The sequence below is a fragment of the Palaemon carinicauda genome, chromosome 2 (assembly GCF_036898095.1).
Source record: "Palaemon carinicauda isolate YSFRI2023 chromosome 2, ASM3689809v2, whole genome shotgun sequence".
Classification (NCBI taxonomy): Eukaryota; Metazoa; Arthropoda; class Malacostraca; order Decapoda; family Palaemonidae; genus Palaemon; species Palaemon carinicauda.
In genome coordinates this window covers 97,690,580-97,716,355 of record NC_090726.1, presented here as the reverse complement: position 1 = coordinate 97,716,355, position 25,776 = coordinate 97,690,580, and the positions used below count along the sequence as shown (strand labels likewise).

The 25,776-nt window shown below is 45.1% G+C and overlaps 1 protein-coding gene across 4 annotated transcripts in view; it reads right to left on the bottom strand.

Moving 5' to 3' along the window:
- The window catches only part of Pitslre (cyclin dependent kinase 11B pitslre), a 769,596-nt gene extending 744,247 nt beyond the window's left edge, over positions 1-25,349 (bottom strand). For all 4 annotated transcript variants that reach the window (XM_068357118.1, XM_068357131.1, XM_068357124.1 and 1 more), the window contains exon 1: positions 25,130-25,349. In XM_068357118.1, the coding sequence (XP_068213219.1) occupies positions 25,130-25,227 (98 nt within the window). In that variant the 5' untranslated portion in view covers positions 25,228-25,349. The remainder of the gene's footprint in view (positions 1-25,129) is intronic.
- Positions 25,350-25,776: the final 427 nt, after the last annotated feature.

The following is a 25,776-nucleotide window of genomic DNA, read 5'->3' as shown; positions in this document are numbered from 1 at the left end:
GCGGCTAACAAAAGATGATGGTAATACTTTCCTCGCCGTCTTCGAGACTAGGTCTTGGGTGGCCTTCTGTGTTAATGCGGAAGAAATTTCCCTAATAAGATCCTGTGGGAAAAGGGATGATGACAGCGGAGCGAACAATAATTCAGATTTCTGAAAGGGAGTAACCCTTAAAGACAGAAAAGAACACAACTGGGCTCTCTCCTTCAGGATGCCTGCTGTAAAATTCCCTGCCAACTCATTCGCCCCATCTCGCAAGGCCTTATCCATGCAGGATATGACATGGATTAAGCCAGAAGAGTCCCCTTCTTTGAGCATGGTAACGTTCTTGCCCAAGGCCCCTAGAGTCCAATCGAGGAAGTTAAATACCTCGAAGGCTCTAAAAACACCTTTGAGCAGATGGTCCAATTCAGAGGTGGACCACAGAATCTTGGTCTTCCTCATAGCCGATCTACAAGGAGAGTCTATCAGACTTGAGAAGTCTCCCTGGGCAGAGGCAGGAACTCATGAGCCGAGAACTTCTCCCGTATCGTACTATATACTGGACCTAGAAGCCAATCTAGTAGGAGAAAATGCGAATGCCCCTTTCCCTTGGTACTTCTTGGATCCCATCCAGTTTCCCATCAACTTCAGTGCTCGTTTTGACGAACGAAAGAGAACCATTCTGGTAAACAGAGACTTCTTCTTTTGCTTCCAAAGCGTGAATTCCGATGGAGGCGAACGCGGATCAATGGGAACAAAAGACTCTGGAAATTCATCATGAAAGCTCTTCATGAGCTTCTTCAAGTCCACTGAAGGACGAAAAGATTTAGAGTCTTCCTCCTCAGATAACTCCTCAAAAGGCTCATCGACTTCTTCCTCTAACAAAGACCGACGCTCTTCGGAACACTCGCGGGCCACGCGATCAGAGCTAAGAAGTACTGTATCTTGTTCAAGGTCCTGTCTGGAAGCTTGCTGTTCGACATCGTGTACAGGAGGACGCTCAACGTCACATCCCAGAGGACGCTCGCGTTCTGTAGAGCGCTCGATGGGACGACGCTCGATGGGAGGACGTTCGACGTCACGTCTTGAAAGGACGTTCAACTTTACGACCAAAAGGACGCTCAACGTCCTGCCTAGCCAAAGACGAATGCTCAAGAGGACGCTCGGCATCGCGCCTTGTTGCACGCTCGAAAGCGTGTGTAGTAGGACGCTCACTGCCACTACTAAGAGAACGAAAAGCATCTCGTTTAGGAGGACGCTCGACTTCCTGGAAGGCAGGACGTTCAATCTCACGTGTAGAGCGTTTATCGTCACGTTCATCAGGACGTCGAACGCTCAACGCGTTCATCAACAAGCGTTTCCCGAATCGTCGCCTTGTGCCGCTTGGTGTTCGAGAGCTAAATCCTCTCGCTTCCTTTCGTCTTTCGACACTCCTTCTCCCAGGGGTTGGAGAGCTTGAAAGAGGTCTAGGACTTAGAGAACGACAAGCCCGAGCAGGCGTACCCTCCACAGCACTAATAACACTCACTACACCTCTTGCACTTTCACTTTTTGGCTGTTTAACATCAGACATTAAATGCGTTCTATCCGCAGCGATAGACTCTACCTTCGCACCCAATGCCTGAATAGCCAACATCATATCTTTAAGTGTTGGTTCATCAGCGGTAATTGTAGTGGGATCAGGAACTACCACTACAGGGGAAGGAATAGGTTCAGTGATATTAGAAGAGGAAAAATATGAATAAGAAGAACTACGCCTTACCCTATCTCTAGGTAACTTTCGCATATAGCGATCGAATTCAAGCCACTCATGATCCGATAAAACAAGGCATTCGCTACACCTATTATCAAGTTTACAAACTTTACCTCTACATTTAACACATATTGAATGGGGATCAATGGAGGCCTTTGACAATCAGGTCTTACACCCACAAGCACACACCCTAAAACTTCCAGAGGGGGTGGCCATTATGAAAATTGTTAGAGAGATCAAAAAACAAGCAAGGGTCAAAATATCAATATCCAAACATATAACTAGAGTATCCAAACGAAAATCCAATCAAGCGAGAGTCATAAAACCAGAATTACAGTGATCCCTCGTTTATCGCGGTAGATAGGTTCCAGACCCGACCGCGATAGGTGAAAATCAGCGAAGTAGTGACACCATATTTACGTATCTATTTAACATGTATATTCAGACTTTTAAAACCTTCCCTTGTATGTAGTACTGTTAACAAACTACCCTTTAATGTACAGAACACTTAATGCATGTACTATAGTACCCTAAACTAAAACAGGCACAAATATTAAAGGCGATTTTATATCATGCGTTTCCTAAACACGCCAAAAAGCACGATAAAAAATGGCAACCAATGTTTTGTTTACGTTTATCTCTGATCATAATGAAGAAACAAACGCATTTAGTGTACACAGATTTAGTTTTTGCATCGATTATATTGATTATACAGTATGTTGATTTTGTTATTACCAATGTTTTACTTAATTTTTCTTAGGACTTCCAAATGAAATGTTTTTCTGTATGACGTCGCCTGAAACGGCGGCGTCATAAAGTACGCTCCATCTTCGATCGTAATAAACAAACGAAGGCATTTAACGCGCATGATGAAAGTGATAAATAATGATATTACAGTAAAAGCTTTTAGAAAATGCTATTACAAATATTATTTACCGTATCTATATAAAATCATACATACGTAGCAAAGCAGGAAAACAATTTACGAGAGAGAGAGAGAGAGAGAGAGAGAGAGAGAGAGAGAGAGAGAGAGAGAGAGAGAGAGAGAGAGAGAGAGAGAGAGAGAGAGAGAGAGTGTTGTTTTACGTACGTAAATGTAAATTTAAAAAAAAAAATAGCCCCATTTCATATAAAATAGGTTATTACAAATATTTTACCTTATCATATTACAGTAGTCTGTATAATACTGTAAAGTTCAGTACAGTATGTTGTTGTTAGTCGTGGCGATGAAATTCTCACGAAACAAAAACACGGCATTTGATTACAACAGCCGATTCATTCTCTCTCTCTCTCTCTCTCTCTCTCTCTCTCTCTCTCTCTCTCTCTCTCTCTCTCTCTCTCTTCGTGTTATACAATACTTACATATAGATGAAGAAACTAAAATTAGTTTTCTTAGTGTCAATTAAATACGAAACGAAAAAATTATGCCGAGTTTACATCCATTTCAATCGTTGCTAAAAATACGGCATCCGATTTCATCAGCAAACCACTATTTTTTGGGAAACATCATTTTATTCTAGAAAATTGTTACTCTTTTAATAGTTAATTGCACATTAAGAAAGTGTGTACTTTTGTTTTAAATTTCGGGTGTGTTTTAAAAATTGAGTATTGTTGACTTCTTTTTGTATTACTTTTAGCTGTGATTAGATCAGCTGACATCTAGCTGCCGCTCTTGAGAGCGTACGAATACACTAACAAAGTATCGTTTATACCATTTCTTAACTTATTCAAACCGTCTATACAGTTGATATTACATAAGCACCAATGTTATAACCTATCAAATTCTTTTGTTTATTACATTTAAAACAACACACACACTCTCACTCTCTCTCTCTCTCTCTCTCTCTCTCTCTCTCTCTCTCTCTCTCTCTGTGGGTTACTTTTCACTACCTCCCATTCCTTACCCCTCTCTATCTCTCTAACAAAAGATATCTTTGTTGCTCCTCACAGTTTCATTTATATTGAAAATCAATCATACTTCAATTTCCTTACTTTCTCCAATCTCGCACCATCGGTCACATCGCGGTATTTTCGAAATTTCCGGAAAATCCGCGATATATGTATATACATGCGTTATGAAAAATGTTATTTTCATTAGTAAAATAAATTTTTGAATATACTTACCCGATGATCATGAAGCTGTCAACTCTGTTGCCCGACAGAAATCTACGGTCGGGATACGCCAGCGATCGCTATACAGGTGGGGGTGTACACAACAGCGCCATCTGTGAGCAGGTACTCAAGTACTTCTTGTCAACAAGAACTCAATTTTCTCCTCGGTCCACTGGTTCTCTATGGGGAGGAAGGGCGGGTCCTTAAATTCATGATCATCGGGTAAGTATATTCAAAAATTTATTTTACTAATGAAAATAACATTTTTCAATATTAATCTTACCCGATGATCATGTAGCTGATTCACACCCAGGGTGGTGGGTGGAGACCAGCATACATGTTAACAAAGAAGCTAAGTATCCCGTATCTTATTTTAGCAGTTATTCAAAATAACAAACATAAAATAAATAAGTACCTGGTAAGGAAGTCGACTAGAACCATTACTCTGCCTTTTTAAGTACGTCTTCCTTACTGAGCCTAGCGATCCTCTTAGGATGCTGAGCGACTCCTAGGTGCTGAAGTATTAAGGGCTGCAACCCATACTAAAGGACCTCATCACAACCTCTAATCTAGGCGCTTCTCAAGAAAGAATTTGACCACCCGCCAAATCAACCAGGATGCGGAAGGCTTCTTAGCCTTCCGGACAACCCAGAAATATTTCAAGAGAAAGATTAAAAAGGTTCTGGAATTAGGGAATTGTAGTGGTGGAGCCCCCACCACTACTGCACTCGTTGCTACGAATGGTCCCAGAGTGTAGCAGTTCTCGTAAAGAGACTGGACATTCTTAAGATAAAAGACGCGAACACTGATTAGCTTTTCCAAAAGGTTGCGTCGAAAATATTTCGCAGAGATCTATTTTATTAAAAGGTCACGGAAGTTGTGATAGCTCTAACTTCGTGTGTCCTTACCTTCAGCCAAGCTTGGTCTTCCTCATTCAGAAGGGAATGAGCTTCTCGTATTAACAGTCTGAAAATAATAGGATAAAGAATTCTCTGACATAGGCAAAGATGAATTCTTAACTGAACACCATAAAGCTTCAGACGGGCCTCATAAAGGTTTTTAAAATAGAACTTAAGAGCTCTACAGGACATAATACTCTTTCTAGTTCCTTTCCAACCATATCGATAAGTTTGGAATAACGAACGATATTGGTCAAGGCCGAGAAGGCAGCTCGTGTTTGGCTAGAAAACCAAGATGTAGAACATGTAGCCGTTTCGGATGAAAATCCGATGTTCTTGCTGAAGGCATGAATCTCACTGACTCTTTTAGCTGGTAAAGCATATCAGGAAAAGAGTCTTAAAGGTGAGATCTTTCAGGGAGGCTGATTGAAGTGGTTCGAACCTGTCTAACATAAGGAATCTTAGAACCACGTCTAAATTCCAACCAGGTGTAACCAAACGACGCTCCTTCGTGGTCTCAAAAGACTTAAGGAGGTCCTGTAGATCTTTATTGTTAAAAAGATCTAAGCCTCTGTGACGGAAGACTGATGCCAACATGCTTCTGTAACCCTTGAAAGTGGGAGCTGAAAGAGATCGCTCTTTTCTCAGATATAAGAGGAAGTCAGCTATTTGAGTTACAGAGGTACTGGTCGAGGATACGGATACTGACTTGCACCAGTTTAGGAAGATTCCCCACTTCGATTGGTAGACTCTAAGGGTGGATGTTCTCCTTGCTCTAACAATCGCTCTGGTTGCCTCCTTCGAAAAACCTCTAGTTCTCGAGAGTCTTTCGATACTCTGAAGGCAGTGAGACGAAGAGCGTGGAGGCCTTGGAGTACCTTCTTACGCGTGGCAGACGTAGCAGGTCCACCCTTAGGGGAAGAGTTCTGGGAACATCTACTAGCCATCGAAGTACCTCAGTAAGTTATTCTCTCGCGGGCCAGAGGGAAGCAACTAGTGTCAACTTTGTCCCAACGTGAGAGGCGAACTTCTGCAGTACCTTGTTGACAAACTAGAACGGAGGGAATGCATATAGATCTAGATGAGACTAATCTAGTAGAAAGGCATCTAAAAGAACCACTGCTGGGTCTGTTGACAGCCTCTTGGACATCGAGGTTGCGAAGAGATCTATGGTTGGATGGCCCCAGGTGACCCAAAGTCTCTTGCATACATCTCCGTGGAGGGTCCAATATGTTGGAATTATTGTCCCTTCCTACTGAGACAAACTACTAAGACATTCAAGTTGCCTTGGAAGAAATTTGTTACTAGTGAAAAGTCTAGACCTGTTGAACAGGAGAGGAGGTCACTAGCGAACTCGCACCATGTCAGAGAGTAGGTCCCTCCTTGCTAGGAGATGAACATCAAAGCAGGGAGTTGTCCGTGTTGACCTCCATTAATTTGTCTTGAAGGAGAGACCTGAAGCTTTTCCAGGTCAGACTTACTGCCAGAAGCTTCTTGCAGTTAAAATGCATTGTCCTTTGACGCGAGTTCCATAATCCCGAGCATTCCCTACCGCCTAAGGTCGCACCCCAGCCTACGTCCGATGCGTCTGAGAAGAGAACGTGGTTGGGAGTCTGAACAGTCAGGGGAAGACCCTATAAAAGGTTGATAAAGTCCTTTCCTCAGGTTAGACCAGACTTATCTTCCGGAAACCGGGATCGAGACCGCTTCTAGCGTCTTGTCCTTTCCAGTGAAGAGCTAGATGAAACCGAAGAGGACGGAGGTGTAGTCTTCCAAGTGACACCAAAAGCACCACGGATGACAGAGTCCTAACCAGACTCATCCACAGCCTGACAGGGCCGTATTCCTTCTTCAGCATCTTCTGGATGGATAGCAGGGCTGGGGATTGATCTTCTTGTTCAGCCATGTCCTCATCAGAGGGTTCCTCATCCAAAACTGATGAGGAAACGGCAACGGAGTGGGCAACGTCTGACTCGCTGAATCCGGTCGCACTGGTGGATGCGTGACGGAGCCGGACACAAGATCATGGTACTGCTGCACAGTCTGTGAACTGTCAACCATGGGGAAGCGAGGAAGTACAGCGACAACCCGAAACTGTCTAGACTGTCTGGGTAGTACAGACAACCCCTTATCGGGTTGCTGAGGTTGCCGCACTGCGTCACAACAAGTCACCTCTGCTGGTTGTTGAACGTCTTCCCAGTGACACACTGAACGTCCACAACCACCTCCGAGAGTAGCATAACATCAACGTGCGACTGGCAACCCACACTGGGTCGCACCGGTGGAGGAACCATCTCAACTGGCGGACGTGAGTAGGATACCTCAGCGTCAACAGGGCGTACAACCAACCGGTAGGAAGGTCGTTGGCAAGAAGGGTCTTCTCCGTAAAAAATCCTCTATCAAGGACTAAGCTTGGACTGCATGTCTTGCAACAAAGCCCAAGGTATATGGGAGCAGGTGTGGCAACAGACGGGGTTAGCGACTGAAGCGGAACCATTTACCCTCCCTGGAAGCATGTTATGCTTAAATTAAAGTCCATAGGAGGCTAAGCAGCTTAAGGCTCCTCTCCAAATGACAGAGTCCTCAAGGGAATATCAGAAGGAGGGAGAACAGCACTTTCTCATCTACAGGAACCATATCCGAGAAAAGCTAGGTTCTCTCAGTGAGGGTTTCACTGGTGCAAAAGCAGCAGACCAGAAGGCAACGTTATGAAACTGCTTGACAGTCTGTGAACTTGTCAAAAACTGAACTGTCAACCACAACAGGAGCGTGAGGACATACAGCACTGGTGTATAAGTAGCAGACCAGAAGGCAACGTCATGTAACTGTATGACAGTTTGTGAGTTGGCAACAACCAAAGTTGTGTGGGGAAGCCTCAACTCCTGACTGACTAGTTTGCTGCTGGCGAGTGGCGGTAACCACAGTGTGTTGCGGAGGCTGACACACCGTGTCAAAACACGGCAGCTTGTGGTAGCTCACGCACGGCAACGGAGTGCTCTGTGTGTGGGAGTCATCATACATCTGGCAGGGTTGACTGTGCATGGGTGGAGGAGCTCTCACAACAAGAGTGTGGGAGCAGGCAGCCGCAGCGTCTGCTGGGCGCACAACCATGGCAGGTTGTAGGCAAACGGGTGCATCGTCAACCTTCTCCGCAGTCGGAGTGTGGGAGCTGGCAACAACAAAAGCAGAGTGCTGGTGCGTGGGAGGGGCTGCGGTGGGTTGAGGAGCATGCGGTATGGTATGCGGAGCATGCTGTAAGGTATGCGGCTCATGCTGCATGGTATGCGGAGCATGCTGTAAGGTATGCAGAGCATGCTGCATGGGCAGCGGAGAATGCCGCATAGTGCTGAAACCCGGCAGCTCTACAGAACCTTCCCACTGCTGATGCGGTAGCTCACGCATGTTAGCAGATGGTGCAGCAAGAACATGCGTCTGGCAGGGCGGACTGCGCATCGGTGGTGGAGCTCTCACAGGTGGAGGGTGGGAGCAGGCAGCCGCAGTATCTGCTGAGCGCACAACCTCGGCGGGTTGTAGGTTAACAGGTGCATTGTCAACCTTCCAGCATAATACTCCTGCATGAAGGAGCAAGCTGAGACTGTATAGTCTGCAGCATGGACCACTAGGGTCTATGAAAGACAACAACAAACGGAGCTACTGTCCGTTGTGACTGAGGGTCTAAAACAGCTGGTGCGGCAACAGACGGAGTTACTGCCTGTTGCGGTACCACTTTGCCTCTCTTGGGAGGTGTGCAGTTGTCGTACTGCAGCGAGTCCGAACTGACCCAGTGGCTACACCTAGGCCGTTGGACTTGCGCGGAAGGGACCGACTTGCACTTAAAAGCTGCAAGATTTGGTCCATGGTTTCTGCGAGAAACCTCTTCCGCAGACGAGGAATAAATGGGCTCTCTCGTCTTTGTGTGGGTGGGGTGATCACGTCGGCGACGTGTGTAGATACACCCGAAACCACGGAGGGAAACGTCTGTTCGTCGATCAAGGCCTGTGGAACCCATAAGTCCTTCGACATTACTTCTCCCCTGGGCTTGGGAGCTTGTAAGAGGTATCGGACTAGGTGAACAACTGGCACGAACAGACGAACCCTCGAACGCAACACTGTAACACTTTGCGCATATCACTTTATCACTTTTGATTTTCTGTTTGCACTTATTTCACTGAACTCGAAACTTTAAGTGGTTTGTACCTGAAACACGCAATCCTATCCTTCATTAAAAGGTAGTAATTGCGAAAACAGTATTACAATGTAACAGAAAAACATAATGAAAGATAAAGAATTCAGTGGCTGGAAAAGAGACTAAACACTAGATCAAATAAACTACGTTTAAAATCTCTCACCGCATAAAGCCTGGGAACAAGAATAAAACTCTAGAAACGTTTTACCTTCTTCCCCTATAGCGACTAGGGAGAAGAGCAAAAAACGAGAACAACGTTACCCGCTTGAACGAAACGTTTATCCTCCTCTCTCTCCCTCCGTCTCTATCTCTCTCTCTCTCTCTCTTGACTTAGAACCTGAGAGATGAGCCCAATTATATATATCGTTAAAACATATTATTTGTTAAAGGAAAAAAACTGAAAGGTTTCCCAAATAAAAAGTTCCTTTATAGAATTAAAACCATTTAAGCTAAGAAAGAATGAACGAAACGCTAGAATCGGTTTACTCTTACTGCAACGTGAAACCGTGAAATACTCTCTCTCTATCGTAACGATAGAGCGCAAGTTGAACGTTCTGAACGTCAACAACTGCGGAGACTAAACCAAACGTTAGTTCAACTTTGAAAACAGTACGAGACTATCAAAGAAATTCTTTCAAAAACATTAAAATTAAAATAGCATAAATTCTTAACAGGAAAAACGATATGACGGGCTCAATGTTAATTAACTTCGGTTCCAAGTAAGGACCGCCTACTATTAGGAAAGGTCGCATATAAACAAACATAAAAATTAATTATTAATTCCAAAAGCTTGCTAAGCTAATGATAAAGCTTCCTGAATAGCGAAGGCTAAACTCTAGAGCAAATACATCACCAAATCGTGAACAATAACTCCAGAATCAACAGCGTATCCAAGTAGGTCTAGCCGGTGGCACGACAGAGGAAAAATTGAGTTCTTGTTGACAAGAAGTACTTGAGTACCTGCTCACAGATGGCGCTGTTGTGTACACCCCCACCTGTATAGCGATCGCTGGCGTATCCCGACCGTAGATTTCTGTCGGGCAACAGAGTTGACAGCTACATGATCATCGGGTAAGATTAATATTGAAAAAAATCCGCGAAGTGGTGAATCCCCGATAGTCGAACCGACAAGTAGCGAGGGATCACTGTATTGTACTTCACCAAAGGGACAGCAATAATCAGCAAAAAAGCGAGGAGAATATCCAACCAATGTTGCCGCTAGCCCCAGCAGGGAAGATATGAGGACCCATGGAATGGTGTCTAGGTACCTCGCTAGAGGCGCGCATGTAGCACACCTGGATATCCAATCGGCGATTGGCAAGAGTTTTGAATTTTCTGCCGTGATGTCAGGGACGTAAGCTATATATATATAACCACAAGGTAAGTCTTGTGTTTAAAAAATCACGTTTAGGCCTGTTTTCAGCCATTTACATTATTATTATTATTATTAATTGCTAGGCTACAACCCTAGTTGGAAACGCAGAATGCTATAAGCCCAGGGGCTCCAACAGGGAAAATAGCCCAGTGGGGAAAGGAAACAAGGAAAAAATAAATATTTTAAGAATAATATTAAAATAAATATCTACTATATAAACTATAAACACTTTAACAAAACATGAGGAAGAGAAATTAGATGGAATAGTGTGCGGAGTGTACCCGCAAGCAAGAGAACTCTAAGCCAAGATAGTGGAAGACCATGGTACAGAGGCTATGGCACCACCCAAGACTAGAGAACAATGGTTTGATTTTGGAGTGTCCTTCTCCTAGAAGAGCTAAAGAGTCTCTTCTACCCTTACCAAGAGGAGAGTAGCCACTGAACAGTTACAATACAGTAGTTAACAACTTTGGTGAAGAATTGTTTGGTAATCTCAATGTTGTCAGGTGTATGAGGACAGGAGAATCTGTAAAGAATAGGCCAAACTATTCGGTGTATGTGTAGCCAAAGGGAAAGTGAACCGTAACCAGAGAGAAGGATCCAATGTACTGTAGTACTGTCTGGCCAGTCAAAGGACCCCATAACTCTCTAGCGGTAGTATCTCAACGGGTGGCTGGTGCCCTGGCCAACCTACATGTACAATATATTATTCCAACTGGTTATTTTGTGCTTATTTTGAATTTCTGACCATTATTATTGCTGTAAATCACTTATTTATGACATTTCCCCAGCAAAAAAATCCTGGTTTCCCCCATAATTGTCTTTAAATAAGGAAATAAGGGGGTCCAAAAACTCATGAACAGGAGGTTTGCCCCAATAATCATGGTCAGAAATGCATAAAACACAAGATAGCGAGTAGGAAAAATATATGGTTCATGTATTTGGCTAGAAATTAAAGTATCATATACTTACCAAGAAGTTCATTATATCTCATGATTCGAACTTAATTGATAACAATACCTAGCGCAAAGCCATAGGTTTTCAGTTATGGTAGTCGGCCGCCAATAACTCAATAACTATGGATTTCCCCCAGGAATAATTATGGAAAACTTTGAAAACACTACAAAATGACAAATTCGAAGATAATTTGTATTTTTCCTAACCATACAAACCTTAGCTATTTACAAAGGGTATTACTTTTAGCGTAGCTGAAATGGCGAGCCATTAGAATTTAACGAGGGTGTATTACCCCCGCGCTAGTTAGCGGGGGGGTAGGGGAGTGGTAGCTAGCTACCCCTCCTCCCCCTCACACACAGGTGAATACTCACTTTCACTTAGAGGTAGGACTTGTCTTGGGGGACAGGGCTGGCGGGCAAATATGTGTAAATAGCTAAGGTTTGTATGGTTAGGAAAAATACAAATTATCTTCGAATTTGTCATTTGTTCCGTAACCGAAATACAAACCACGCTATTTACAAAGGGTGACTTATCCCTTAGGAAGGGTGGAAAGTCCCCAGCCATACTGGCTTTGGCTTTACCCGGGGACTCAGAATCCGAGTGAGTCGCACTCGAGAAAAGGAGTCCCTGCACCTCACAAGTTCCTTGCTCCGCAAGGAACCATGTGGCCTACGTAAGCTTGTGTGTGAAGGAAGAAGTGTGACCCGTCCTAGGCAGTTGACCTGGAGCTCCAGAAGGAACTCTGGGTTAGGACGTTCCCAATACCACCTCGTCAGGGTATGGGGGACGCGACAGTATTGACTCAATACTCGGAACACAAGGAAGCATGGTTTACCTGCAGAGGTTCGAGGTCAGCTATGCAGAGACCAGGATGCTGCTTCCCCGTAGAGGGGATGATGAAGAAAGAAGTAAGGGCCAGACATACTTCTTTCGTTCATGCAGACTAAAACCTGATAACAATGCCCTCAACCTTCTGCTACCTGTCCAAAAAGGAGCCTGAGGTTAGACCAGCTGTTGTGTAGCCACCACAGAGCGATAGAAAACGTATCGAGACTCCTGTGGGTCACGCCCTGCAGGAAGCGGGCTGCGGAGGTCATTAGACGCTTCCAGACTCCAGCTTGTAGCACCTGCGTCACAGAGTAGTATTACTCGAAGGCGAGGGACGTTGCGATGTATCCAACATCGTGCTGTAGGGCGACGTGACGGGGGAGGGTCTGGAGACAGGTCGAGATGAATGTCCTTGAGTCCGGGCTGAAGAGGTATACTGGTGACTCTCCCCCCATGTCCTCCTTGTGCTCCCAAATCGGCTGCAACTGAGGACAAACTGCAGCTGTTCCCAGCGCTAACCTCTCGATTCCTTTACTGGCAAGAAAGAGAAGGTCTTGGGACATCAGATACAGAATGGAGACTCGAAATCTTGAATGAATCGGACCGAAGGGCCGGGACCCTCAGATTCTGAGTCTAGCCAACAACTCAGGAGCGAGCCTGAATGTTGCCTTCCCCTCTTCCTTAGAAAGGGGGGAGTAGTAAGAGACCAAGAAGATTGCTTACACACTGGCCGTGGCCAGAGTGAGCAGAAGACCCAAGGCGGAATACAATCCGAGGCCTGTCGTAAAGGGTCTTGAGAAGATCTCTTAAAGGACTAAAAGTCCGAGCCATGCTCCAAGTTGGAGGTCTTCCTCCGACTAGGGCAGGGACGATTGTAGCTTCCCCTGAGCGAGGATAGATCCAGCGGGCAGGAAAAAGTTATTCCTTTAAGCCTGAAGGTCAGGGAAAGGCTGAGCGACAGGCTTCATTGCCGAGAGCGGAAAAGAGTTTCCTCCCGCCGAAAGGCAATAAGACCGTTATTGCTGGAGAAGAGGCCTCAAGGGAAGAGGTATATCTCCCACGGCACCAACCACCTTAGACTCTTCACTTTGCCTGGGAGACCCCTGTGGATGACTATCGCCGAAGACGCGACCTCCGTACCGCGACTGTAGCGGGTTGTCTCTTCTTGAGGGGGAAGCGTAGTGTCTCCAGGCATGCAGCCGAAGCGACGCCCCGATTCGGGAGAGATGTCGCAGTGTGGTTGCTTGAGTAGTCTGCGCCGTGGGAGAAGCTCTCCCGGGAGTTCCGTCAGGGGAAGCAGAGGGTCCAGAAACCGTTCTGCGCATAGTCCCAGTGGAGCTCTCCCATTGAAAGGTTGACAGACAACCTGGTCTTGTTGAGACCCATTGTCCACAGACAAAAAGGAGGGAAGACGCAGGCGTCGAAGTTGTCCCACCATCACCGGAATGCATCTTGCCAGAGTCTCGGGGTCTGAGACTGGGGGGAAGAATAGCGGAAGCTTGAGGTTCCAAGCTGTCGCGATCAGGTCCCCCAGACCAGCACTTGCTGGTTACCCAAGGTCAAAGACCCCCAGGTACACTCTCTCTACGAGGCTCTGCTCGGATAGTCTGAGAGAAACATTCCCCTGCCTGGAATGAGAGAGCCGATGGTGGTATTGAGAGAATCTCAATCATCCCGGTATCTCTACTGCAAGATGTGAAGGTGTGAAAATGCGTCCCCTGATGGTTAGAATGAAGTCGACGCGCAACGGGGCGACTCGGCAGGAGCTGTAGGATCTGAAGAGGGGCCAGACTAAGGCCCCTAAGCCTGCCTGAATGATGGAGAGGTATCCTTCAGGTCTTGACCATAAGCCTGGACCGGAACATGCCCCCCCCCCCCCCCCTTTCCTTTGACGAGTTCGAGAACCGCATCAAGAATGTGGGGAAAGGACGAGAATATCCACTACCATCAAGAGGCTCCATAGGTCAACACCCATTGCAGGTTTAATAGTTCCGCTGGTCCCCTAGGGCCAGGGAGTCCGGTTAAACATTGCCTGAAGCCACCGGAACTTGGATCGCCCCACATGGAACTTATCCTGAGGCGACCGTTCGAACTATAGACGGGTCAATGAGGAAAGGAGAACTAGGAAACGTTCCAAGGTAGGGCTGAAAGCTCTGCTTGACTGAGAACAGGTACTGCGACTCTCCTCAGTCTTGCCACAGTCAACCGAGAGGAAGGCTCGGAGGATGTGGTAACAGAATCTGGCGTCCCCAGGTGGTCACCCATCCAAGCACCGACGTTGCTTAACCTCGCTGGACGGATGAGAAGCAGGGTTTCCAACGTAGTAAGGCCGTTGACTCAATATCATGGCCAGATACTCCAGATGTTGAGGCAGAGGAAGAGAAGGCTCCAAGCAAAATACCATGAGCCCACACTCATGGTAAGCATCCGGAAGCTTGTCCCGGCGCTGAAGAAGGTCGAACCCGAGCCTACCGGAGTTGACCAGCCCTCCAAACAGCAGAGGAGGCGGAAGCCTGCACCTGAGCGGCCAAGAGGAAGGCAGGGAGAGTTCTCTGGGGAAACAAACCTGCTATGCCACGGCGGGATAGCCACACTGCATCATAAGCAGGAATACTTGCAGTCTAGGCTGAATTCGACGAGCACCCTGGAAGATGGATGGAATGGAAACTGAAAGTACCCGTCCTTCCGATCCAGGGTTTAAGGAGTCCTGTCGCCTCGTTACCAGTCTGATCGATTCTGCTGGTCTACGCTGGCCGAAGTTTGTTCGACAAACTTGATCAGGGCTGAGAGGTCGACTACGGACATCCCCTCTCAGATCCTTCCTTACAAGAAAGGATTGACTGAGGGGGCCGGGGGTGAAGCCGTCGATGACCCTAAGGAAGACCTTCGCCTAAGGTATGGATCATTCTGCCCAACCGGGCAATTCTGATGACGCTATGGCAAGAGGTTCAGAGACACTGAATTCGCTGACAGAGACGGCAGGCGCGATATCCTTGGCTAATCACAGAGATTGTGCGGGAATGGGCATCGGGAAGCTGTCATTCGGATGAGTAACCTTAAGCATCCTCCCAGCAAAAAGCCTGCAATCCTAGAGTTCGTGAACTCCTTTAGGACTATGCCCCCCCGGGGAAGTCTCCCGTGCCATCTGTTCCTGACAGGAGGAAACTGCAAATGGACACCTTGTCCCAGTTGTCGTAGCCGATAACTTAGGCCGACATGGTTGAAAGAAAAGGGCGCTGGAGCCCTGCAGAGTCTGGAAGAAAGCGCCTTGGAGGAGTGAAACCGGAAGTCGATTTCCTCCGCACAGCAGCTGTCTAAGTCTCTGTCCTTGGGCACAAACAAACTCTTCTCAAGGATGGAAGGGTGTCTGAGGTCGTCGACCTCCACAGATGAGACACCCGAAGGAAGCCCTCAGTCAGCGCGTCTAGATGGTACAACATCGAGCTTGTCCGCAAGTTAGATACTTAACGACGAAAGGCCAAGGTGCCTGAGCTCGAGAGGAGGAAAGTACCCTTGATCTTCCTGTAGCTTCCTTGAACCAAACCTCGGGCCGTAACCGAGGAGGGAAAGAACCTGGTAAGCTCCCAGAGGAAGAGGTAAGCAGTCACCCCTCGTCCGATGGAGAAATCTCGAACGGAAAGCCCCCCCCCCGCCAAAAATCCTTCCAGGTAATGACGGGGAAGGGCTAACCCAGGTTCAGGAAAGAGGAGTGTTGCTCAGATCTCCCTTAAGTTTCTCCTATTCTTGCAAGTGCCATGCTCTGCGTTTACGGGGTGAGACCGTGTTCTGGAAATACGCTCCAGAAGAACTCGCCAGGCTGGTCATGCTGCGAAAACCCCATTGGGAATCATGGTCGCAATCGCCCTGGAGCTCGCGCGACAGAAATTCAAAGATTTTCGCGTGGGCGAACGTGGAAGCGCTCATGCGCGGTAACGCAAACGAAGGTGAGCGAAGGAGCGCAGAAGGAGGGCGAGCGTGGTAGGAAGGGCGAGAGCTGGTGGTCGGCGAGCGATAACCCATAGACGAGCAATGGATACTGCAAGAAATAAGCCGACATTTGTGCGAAGAAACACTGTAGGTTCGCGCGACGGAACACCATCCGTCCGCGCGATGGAAAAACCGTTGGTTCGAGCGTGGGCGAACATTGGAGAGCATGAGCGTAGACGTGTAGGCACGTGGGAGCGCGGGCGCACGGGCGAGCGGTCGCGCAGGCGAGCGGTCGTGAGGGTGGGCAGGTGGATGAGAGCGAGTCCGAGGCGGCGAACGCAAGCGTTAGCGCGATGGCGAGGAAACGCGCTGCCGCGTGGGCGAGGAAGACCGCTGGCGATATGGATCAACAAGCGATTGGTGGTGAGCTGGTGAGCGCAAATGCGCAGGTTGGCGATGGCGCGTTGTGTTATGCCGACGCGATGGTCGAGCAGTTTGCGAAGGTGAGCGATCGTGAGCTGCCTGTGCAGGGGGGCGATCGCGAGATGGTGATCAGCATGCGCCGGGTCGCGCGATGGTGATCAGCATGCGCCGGGTCGCGCGATGGTGATCAGCATGCGCCGGGTCGCGCGATGGTGATCAGCATGCGCCGGGTCGCGCGATGGTGATCAGCATGCGCCGGGTCGCGCGATGGTGATCAGCATGCGCCGGGTCGCGCAATGGTGATCAGCATGCCAGGGTCGGCAATGGCGATCAGCATGAGCAGGTCGGCGGTCGCGCGATGGCGAGCAGCATCTGCAGGTGGGCGATCGCGCGATGGCGAACAGCATACGCAGTTGAGGGTCGCGCGATGGCGATCAGCATGCGCAGGGTCGAGCGATGGTGATCAGCATCCGCAGGTGTGCGGTCGCGCGATGGCGATCAGCATCCGCAGTTGAGGGTCACGCGATGGCGATCAGCATCCGCAGTTGAGGGTCGCGCGATGGCGATCAGCATCCGCAGTTGAGGGTCGCGCGATGGCGATCAGCATCCGCAGTTTGAGGGTCGCGCGATGGCGATCAGCATCCGCAGTTGAGGGTCGCGCGATGGCGATCAGCATCCGCAGTTTGAGGGTCGCGCGATGGCGATCAGCATCCGCAGTTGAGGGTCGCGCGATGGCGATCAGCATCCGCAGTTTGAGGGTCGCGCGATGGCGATCAGCATCCGCAGTTGAGGGTCGCGCGATGGCGATCAGCATCCGCAGTTGAGGGTCGCGCGATGGCGATCAGCATGCGCAGGTGAGCTGGTAGCTGGCGAACCATGTTCCTTCAGAAGTGTTGGAGAACGTTGGCGTGCCGGCTGTAGCACACGTGGGCGATCCGGAGATCGCCGAGAGACAGGTGATTGCTGGCGAGCTGATGATCGCTGGCGAGCTAATGATCGCTGGTGAGCTGGTGATCGCTGACGAGCAGAAGGCTACGCGTGGAAGCCTGCGCAAAGAAGAAGAGTCCTTGACCCCGACCTGAACCGAAGTTCTAGGTCGCGAGGGCGAACGTGGGCGCACAGGGCGCGTGACAGGAACCAACAGGAACCGCAGGGATGATCATCTTGAAAGCGCTGACGAACAGGAGAGCGCTGATGAGCAGAAGAGTGCCTGTGTGCTAACGCTGAGCAGGAGCAGGTGAGAACACAGCAGAAGGGAGCGCAGGGAAACCCTGACATGCAAGGGAAGAACCCCCGTGGGAGGCAACCCTTTGCCCCGAAGGGATCGTTGTCCGCCGGAAGACTGATGTCCGTCGGAAGACCGCTGTCCGTCGGGAAGACCGTTGTCCGTCGGGAAGACCGTTGCCCGTCGGAAGACGAGATCAGACTGCTGTCCATCTGCACCAAGGCGGAATATCGAGAAAAAGGAGTTGTAGGCTGCAAACGGAGACCCAAAAGGGCGCCTCAAGCCCCCTTATAGGGAGATGAGAGGCCCTTACGACGAGGCGGACGGTGGGCCTAGCGGTGAGAGAGGCCAACAGCAACAGCAACAGAAGAAACCTCCGAAGAGGAGTCTCTATGAGTGTACTCTCTCGCGAACGAAAGAGAAACACTTCGTGGAAGAGACTGGTCAGCCAGTGACCTAAAAGGAGCAATCCTCCGAAGAGGAGCTCCTGCAGTTGCCCAGCCCCTTGAGCGAAACTGCAGGTGCGACCGCTCAGCACCAAGATCATAGTCGCACGAAAAAAAGGCAAGAGAAGAACCCCCCAAAAGGGGAAAAACTCAAGCCTGGACAGGAAAAACTTCCCTCGGAAGGAAAGTTACCCGCCCAAGGAGGCAAGCCTCCTGAGAGTTCTAAAATGAACTGGAGAGCTGTCCGTCGTCACGGGAGTACTTCCAGTAGAAGGAGACACGCCCCTGACGAAAATACAAGGGGGGAGGCAGCAACAGCCGAATCCCCAGGACTCAACCAGACAGCTCACACCGTTGCCATATTACAGAAACGAACTAGATCGGTAACTGTAAAAAAATAAAAACAAATAATATTAGTACACATTCATTCCCCCGGGAAGGCTCCGAAGAGGAATCCCGAGGGAAAGGAACAAGAATTACACAACAGGCACGTGCCCTCACAACCACTTACACTCGCGGAAGGAGAGCTGTAACCAAAACAGAATTATAACAATTATAATTATGTAACTATGTAATTATGTAATTTAAAAATGAATGAACACTAAAGAAAGAACGAAAACCACGAAAGGAAACGTTCTACAAGCTGAAAAACAAAAAACAACTACAATTAGATTCATAACTAATTGAGACAAACGTACGGCGTAGCAACCCCCCTACACAGAAAGGAAGCTACAAGGCCGTAGTAACACGTAGTAAAAAGGGTGAACGACCTCAAGAGAGAGAGAGAGAGAAAGACATAAGTCAAACTCGATCGCCACCCATAAAATTACGCCGTGGGGGCCTAACTGCCGAGGCCTCCACGTAGATATCGTACACTACACACACAAAGCTGAAAAGGAAACTTACTTATTTCTATACTCAAGTATATATACAAACATGAAAACATGTTTACATATACAGTATATAGAGTAAAAGAAAAGTAAGCGATTAAGTAAAGACAAAACAAAACAATGGCTGCCAAGCGAGGACCAAGACAGAGACGTCTGTCACAGTCCGAGCCAAAAGTGAAAGTGAGTATTCACCTGTGTGTGAGGGGGAGGAGGGGTAGCTAGCTACCACTCCCCTACCCACCCCGCTAACTAGCGCGGGGGTAATACACCCTCGTTAAATTCTAATGGCTCGCCATTTCAGCTACGCTAAAAGTAATACCCTTTGTAAATAGCGTGGTTTGTATTTCGGTTACGGAACAAATACAATATAAACCAGTCTTATTTTCTACCATTCTATAAGTTTACCCATATTTTGTAATCTCGCACCCAAAATCTACCAAATATTACCTCTGATTATTTGCAGCAGAAAAGAGTCAAACTCGTTGAAAACACAATATTTAGACTAGAAACAAATAATGGTTTCATTGCAGTGTATTACAGGGCAATGTAACCTAGGAAATCAACTACTTTTTCTTATAGAAAAAATTACGCTCTCTTCGAAAATAACACTCGTTCCCATCGCAAATGACTAGTTTCAGAAATATATATACATCTATATCCTCCGATAATGGGGGACCCCCAGTGGGAACTCGGGGTTTTGGGTGGGGAAAACATACTGTGGAATCGATATATAAACGTAAAACAAGCCTTTTCTTCTCTATACATTACCTTCTTGTATGTATTATAACCGGAGGAAAATACAAAACAGTATAACTAGATAAACTTTGGAGGAACCGTTTCAAAGATTATATCATGAAAAAATACAGTAACCAGTGCTGCCAACGTCTGATGTAGATCAAATGTTAGCATTCCATGCTAACATTAGCACCCATTTGTACGTACGTTCGTGCATACCAGTTTTCGGTCTGCGCAAATATCACTCCCTTCGCAGAAGTTTTCCACCCTCCCCCAATTACTCTTTTTATTATCGTATTATTATCTCATTTTATATTCCCATTCAATATTATTTATCATACATTCCATTTTATCTTCCTATACAGTGGTACCTCTACATACGAATTTAATTCGTTCCACAACCTACTTCGGATGTAGAAAATGTTCGGATGTAGAAACGAATTTTCCCATAAGAATACATGGTAATTCATTTAATTCGTTCCTCAGCCTAAAAACCCCTAATAAATCCTTAATAAATGGCTACACATAATTACACATAACAATAACATAACTGCATAATATGAAAGAAGCATATAAAAAAAGATAATTATAAAGAAAAAATTAATAAAAAATGTGTTTTATTGCCACTTTACCTTAGAGACAGGCCAACGTAGGTGTAGGATTTGCTACGCCAGGAAGAGACGGACGATCGGCGAGAAGGTAGACATGGTGTTAACATGTTCTTTAAATAAATACTCTCTCTCTCTCTCTCTCTCTCTCTCTCTCTCTCTCTCTCTCTCTTGTTCTTCTTCACTGTTAGTGTTAGAGACGTCTATTAATTTTTTCTGAGAGAGAGAGAGAGAGAGAGAGAGAGATTAAACAAAAATGTTTTGTGTACATATGATTTTTAACAGCGTTAATGAGTTGAAAGACAGTTAAATGTAACTAAAAAAACAATATCAGCGAATCTGAATTCCTTTATTAACTAAAACAAATATTGATACAAACACACTCGTGTGCGTATGCGCAAACACACACACACGCACGAGGAGACACGATCGGCGAGGAGGTAGAGATGGTGACTGCGATAACATACGTAACTTACACTACGGAAATTTTAATCTAACTTAGCTTATTTATTTATTTTTTTAATTTTTATATTTCATATTTTTTTACATTTTTTTTCTTTTGATTTTTTATTTTCATTACTTTCAGTGACGAGTTACGGTATGCTATCGCAGTCACCATCTCTACCTCCTCCCCGACCGTCTCTCTTATTGCGTAGCAATTCTTGCACCTGTGTGTGTTTGTATCAATATTTGTTTTCGTTAATAAAGGAATTCAGATTAGCTGTTATTACTTTCTTAGTTTCATTTAATTGTTTTTCAACTCGTTGACGCTGTTAAAAATCATATTATGTACTCTAAACACATTTTTGTTTAATCTCTCTCTCTCTCTCTCTCTCTCTCTCTCTCTCTCTCTCTCTCTCTCTCTCTCTCTCTCTCTCTCTCGGAAAAAAATAATAGACGTAGACGTATCTAACACTATAACAGCGAAGAAGAACGAGAGAGAGAGAGAGAGAGAGAGAGAGAGAGAGAGAGAGAGAGAGAGAGAGATTTTATTTAAAGAACATGTTAATGCTATGTCTAGAGAGAAACAGAAAAAGAGAGAAGTCTTATTTAAAAGAGCTTGTTAATGCTATCTTGGTTTTCTTTGCTTCACTTTTTTCTTTCTTTCTGTTCATCACGCTGACCCTTCTCACAAATGATCGTTGCCAACAATCTCTTTGTCCTTTATCCCTATCAACAAAAGGTGTTCTATCTCTTCCAGGGTATTGCTACGATGTCTTGTAATAATGGTGATCCCCTTCGATGGTTATTTGCTTTAATGGCTGCCTTCAGCTTGATGATCCTCGAGATCATAGGCCTATTCCGGCCATATTGTTTAGCCATACAGTATCACTCACATGCACACTGCTCTCATGTTTTTCTATAATTTCTTGCTTCAATTCTAATGAAAGAATTGCCTTCTTCCTGTACTGAAACTTAGCTTCTTAGGCACCATGATTATAGGTAAAATCAAAAAGGAAATGTGAGAAAAAGAAGAAAATAAGCACTGTTAATAACAGACCAAACAGAGGACAACCACACGATACACACAAGAACAGAGAACTGAGCACTCGACGCTCAATGGCGTAATGTTTACTTCGTGTGTCGAAATAAAATTCGGATGTAGAGTCAAAAATTTGCTCGAATTTTACTTCGGATGTTGGAAAATTCGGATGTAGATACGTTCGGATGTAGAGGTTCCACTGTATTGGGTTTATTTGTTTGGTTATTTCCTTTTCTCTCCCCGGTTTCACATAAATACTTGCTCTGGACTAGTTTCCCTATCCAGTTCATTCACGGTCAAATCATCTCATTTTATATTCCCATTCAATATTATTTATCATTCATTCCATTTTATCTTCCCATATTGTTTTTATTTCTTTTCTTTGGTTATTTCCTTTTCATTCCTCTGTTTCCCATAAATACTTTCTCTGGACTAGTTTCCCTATTTAGTTCATTCATGTTTACCCGCTAGTCTTCTTTGTTTTTCCCTTAACCAATCACCAATCGATGCCTATTCAGATATCTCCCTACCCCCCCTTCCTTTATCTCTTTGAGAGGTCTGTTCATACCCTTTCCTCCAATCCCTTTTGCGTTGTAACCTTTGACCTAGTGGTATAGAAACTTGTAACGGCTGCAGTATTCCGTACCTAAAAGTAGTGGCTAAATTCCATGGTGATTTTTATGATTCTTCAGTAAATGTTGATTATTTCCTTAAATCACACAACGTTATTCCTCAACGTTTACAGTGCCCCAAGTGTTGTTCTCTTTTATCTTATAGGAAAGACATTCATGTGTTTTATTGCAATTCTGAATCCATCATACCTAAAACTAAGAAGAAACGTCATTGTGGTTATACCGTTACTGCCTATAAAGGTACATATTTGGTCTTCATTACTGCCAGTCGCCTCTACCCTCCTTTACAACAACAGACAATGGACCCCCTCGACCCACAAGACCCTGATGACCGCCATCCATCCACATCCCAGTCATAGGAGTTAATCCTTCAGTCTCACCCTCCCGTGACCCACAAGTTTCGTCGTTTTCTTCATAAAAGTAAGTCATTCCTCAATAGTCATTATATGTGTTTTGTGACCGGAGTACTTCTAGGCAAGGTTAGGTGGGTTTGTTAGGTTCTGTGCCCTTTTTGTACTTTTTATATATTGTGTAATAGTTATATGGAAAAATTATTTAATATAAGTATGGAAATATTTAGCATTTCTACCGCTAGTAATGTCATCGTGTCGTTGGTAACTCTGTGTACCATTCGTCATCGTTGGTAGTACTGTGAATCAAAGTAAGTCATTCCTCAATAGTCATTATATGTGTTTTGTGACCGGGGTACTTCTAGGCAAGGTTAGATGGGTTGGTTAGGTGGGTTTGTTAGGTTCTGTGCCCTTTTTGTACTTTTTATATATTGTGTAATAGTTATATGGAAAAATTATTTAATATACGTATGGAAATATTTAGCATTTCTACCGCTAGTAATGTCATCGTGTCGTTGGTAACTCTGTGTACCATTCATCATCGTTGGTAGTACTGTGAATCATTGGTAACGTTGCTAATGTTATCGTTCTCAGTACATCCGTAAGAGAAGTGACAACGTTGAACAAGTTCTTATATTTAAATATTTTAACACAACATATATGGCAACAATGGTAATATTTGGTAAATTTGTATTGTATTACAGGGTGTGATTTTCGCACAGAAAATATATGATTTCGGAGCCTTTGTATATCAGCGGCCAGTTCCTCATGTATTGATTAAAAATGGACCTAAACTTTCCCCCCTAACTTAACCTATAAGCCGTGTCCTTACCTACATACCTAACGGGGGTCTAAAGCCCCCCTGCGACCCCTCTTACACTGTCGTATTCTAAGTTAGCCATAATAATACATACAGGTGTCCACTATCCTACATACGGTTTCATTATAGTGTATTACAGGGCAATGTAACCTAGGAAAACAACTACTTTTTCTTATAGAAAAAATTACGCTCTCTTCGAAAATGACACTTGTTCCTGTCGCAAATTAATAGTTTCAGAAATATATATACATCTATATCCTCCAATAATGGGGGACCCCCAGTGGGAACTCGGGGTTTTGGGTGGGGAAAACATACTGGGGAATCGATATATAAATGCAAAACAAGCCCTTTCTTCTCTATACATTATCTTCTTGAAATTATAATAACCGGAGGAAAATACAAAACAGTATATCTGGATAAACTTTGGAGGCGCCGTTACAAAGATTGTGTCATGAAAAAATACAGTAACCAGTGCTGCCAATCGTCCGATGTAGATCAAATGTTATTTTGTGACCTGTCATACTACTAGGCTAGGTTAGGTGGGTTTGTTAGGTTCTGTACCCTTTTTGTACATTTTATATATTGAGTAAAACTTATATGGAGAAATTATTTAAAATACATATGGAAATATCTATCATTACTATCTTTAGTAATGTCAGCGTGCCGTTGGTAACTCTGTGTACCATACGTCAACGTTGGTAACACTGTGTATTATTGGTAACGTTGCTAATATTATCGTTCGTTCGTAAGAGAAGTGACACCGTGCAACTCAAAGTTATCCGAATTGGTTGATCTGTTTGTTTCCGATTGAAATGAACATCAAATTCGGTTAATTCACGTTATTTACTATAGGAAAACAATTATATATCGTTTCCCCAGTATGTTTTCCCCACCCAAAACCCCGAGTTCCCACTGGGGGTCCCCCATTATCGTAGGATATAGATGTATAAATATTTCTGAAACTATTCATTTGCGACAGAAACGAGTGTCATTTTTGAAGAGAGCGTAATTTTTTCTGAAAGAAACAGTAGTTTTTTTCCTAGGTTACATTGCCCTGTAATTCACTACAAAAATACCCATCAACCAATTCGTCAACTTAAAGTTAGTCGGATTGGTTGTCCATTTGATTCCGGTTGAAATGAAGGTCAAATTCAGTTAAATCACGTTATTTACCATAGGAAATCATTTATTTTCTGTGCGAAAATCACACCCTGTAATACAATACAAATTTACCCAAATAATACCTATATTTCTAAACCAGATATCTGAGTTTGGCTTAACTGTACTTTTACTTCCCTTTTGAAGTGGGAGGAGGGTTTCATTCATAACTTTTGAAATTTTACAATAGGTCTGTTCCAACACACTACAAAGGTCCCTAGGATAAAGACAGGGTTCCTGTATTTGGCTAGAAATGTAAGTATCGTATTTTAATCAATTGGACATGATGGCTAAGACTTGGCACCAAGCAAACAGGGTCGAAGGGGAATACTATAAAACTTACCTGAAGTCATCCTCCTCCTGTTCTACTTCATTTCCATTTGAACGTTGCGTAATCTGGCGACTTTCCCTTATCTCGCCATCTTCTTCATGACTATCCATTCTAAAAGTGGAATTCAAACAATTACAATGAAGTACTGATACTGTATTCTTAAAAAGTAAACTCAAGCTATGTTTCCGTCAGATCAGATCAGATTCAGGTTAAGGCTTTGCCTTTGCAACGGTGCCTCTGTGTCTTTTAGTTTTGTGTGTTCCTTATTTTCACTAGTTTTTCTCTTTTCATCCACATTTGTTGTGGTACACTTTTCTTATTTTTAATATTTTCTTCACAAAAAAGGAATTTTCCAACTGTTTGTGCACCATCTTCTTCGTATGGTTGTTGGAGCTCAATTGCTTTTATTCTTATATCACTAAACTGTGGACAATATAACATAAAGTGATTAGTATTTTCTTCTACATCACAGAATACACAGTTTATATTTCCATCTTGGTGTCTGTTTTTTATATTCAAGCCCAAAGAGTTTGTCCTTGCTCTGAATAATAAATCTGACAAAAATGTGTTGTCATACACTTCCTCCTCCTTGATTTCACTTTTCCAGTTTTTATACAAAATTAGACTCTCCTTGCACCCCATTTCACTTTCCCATTCGC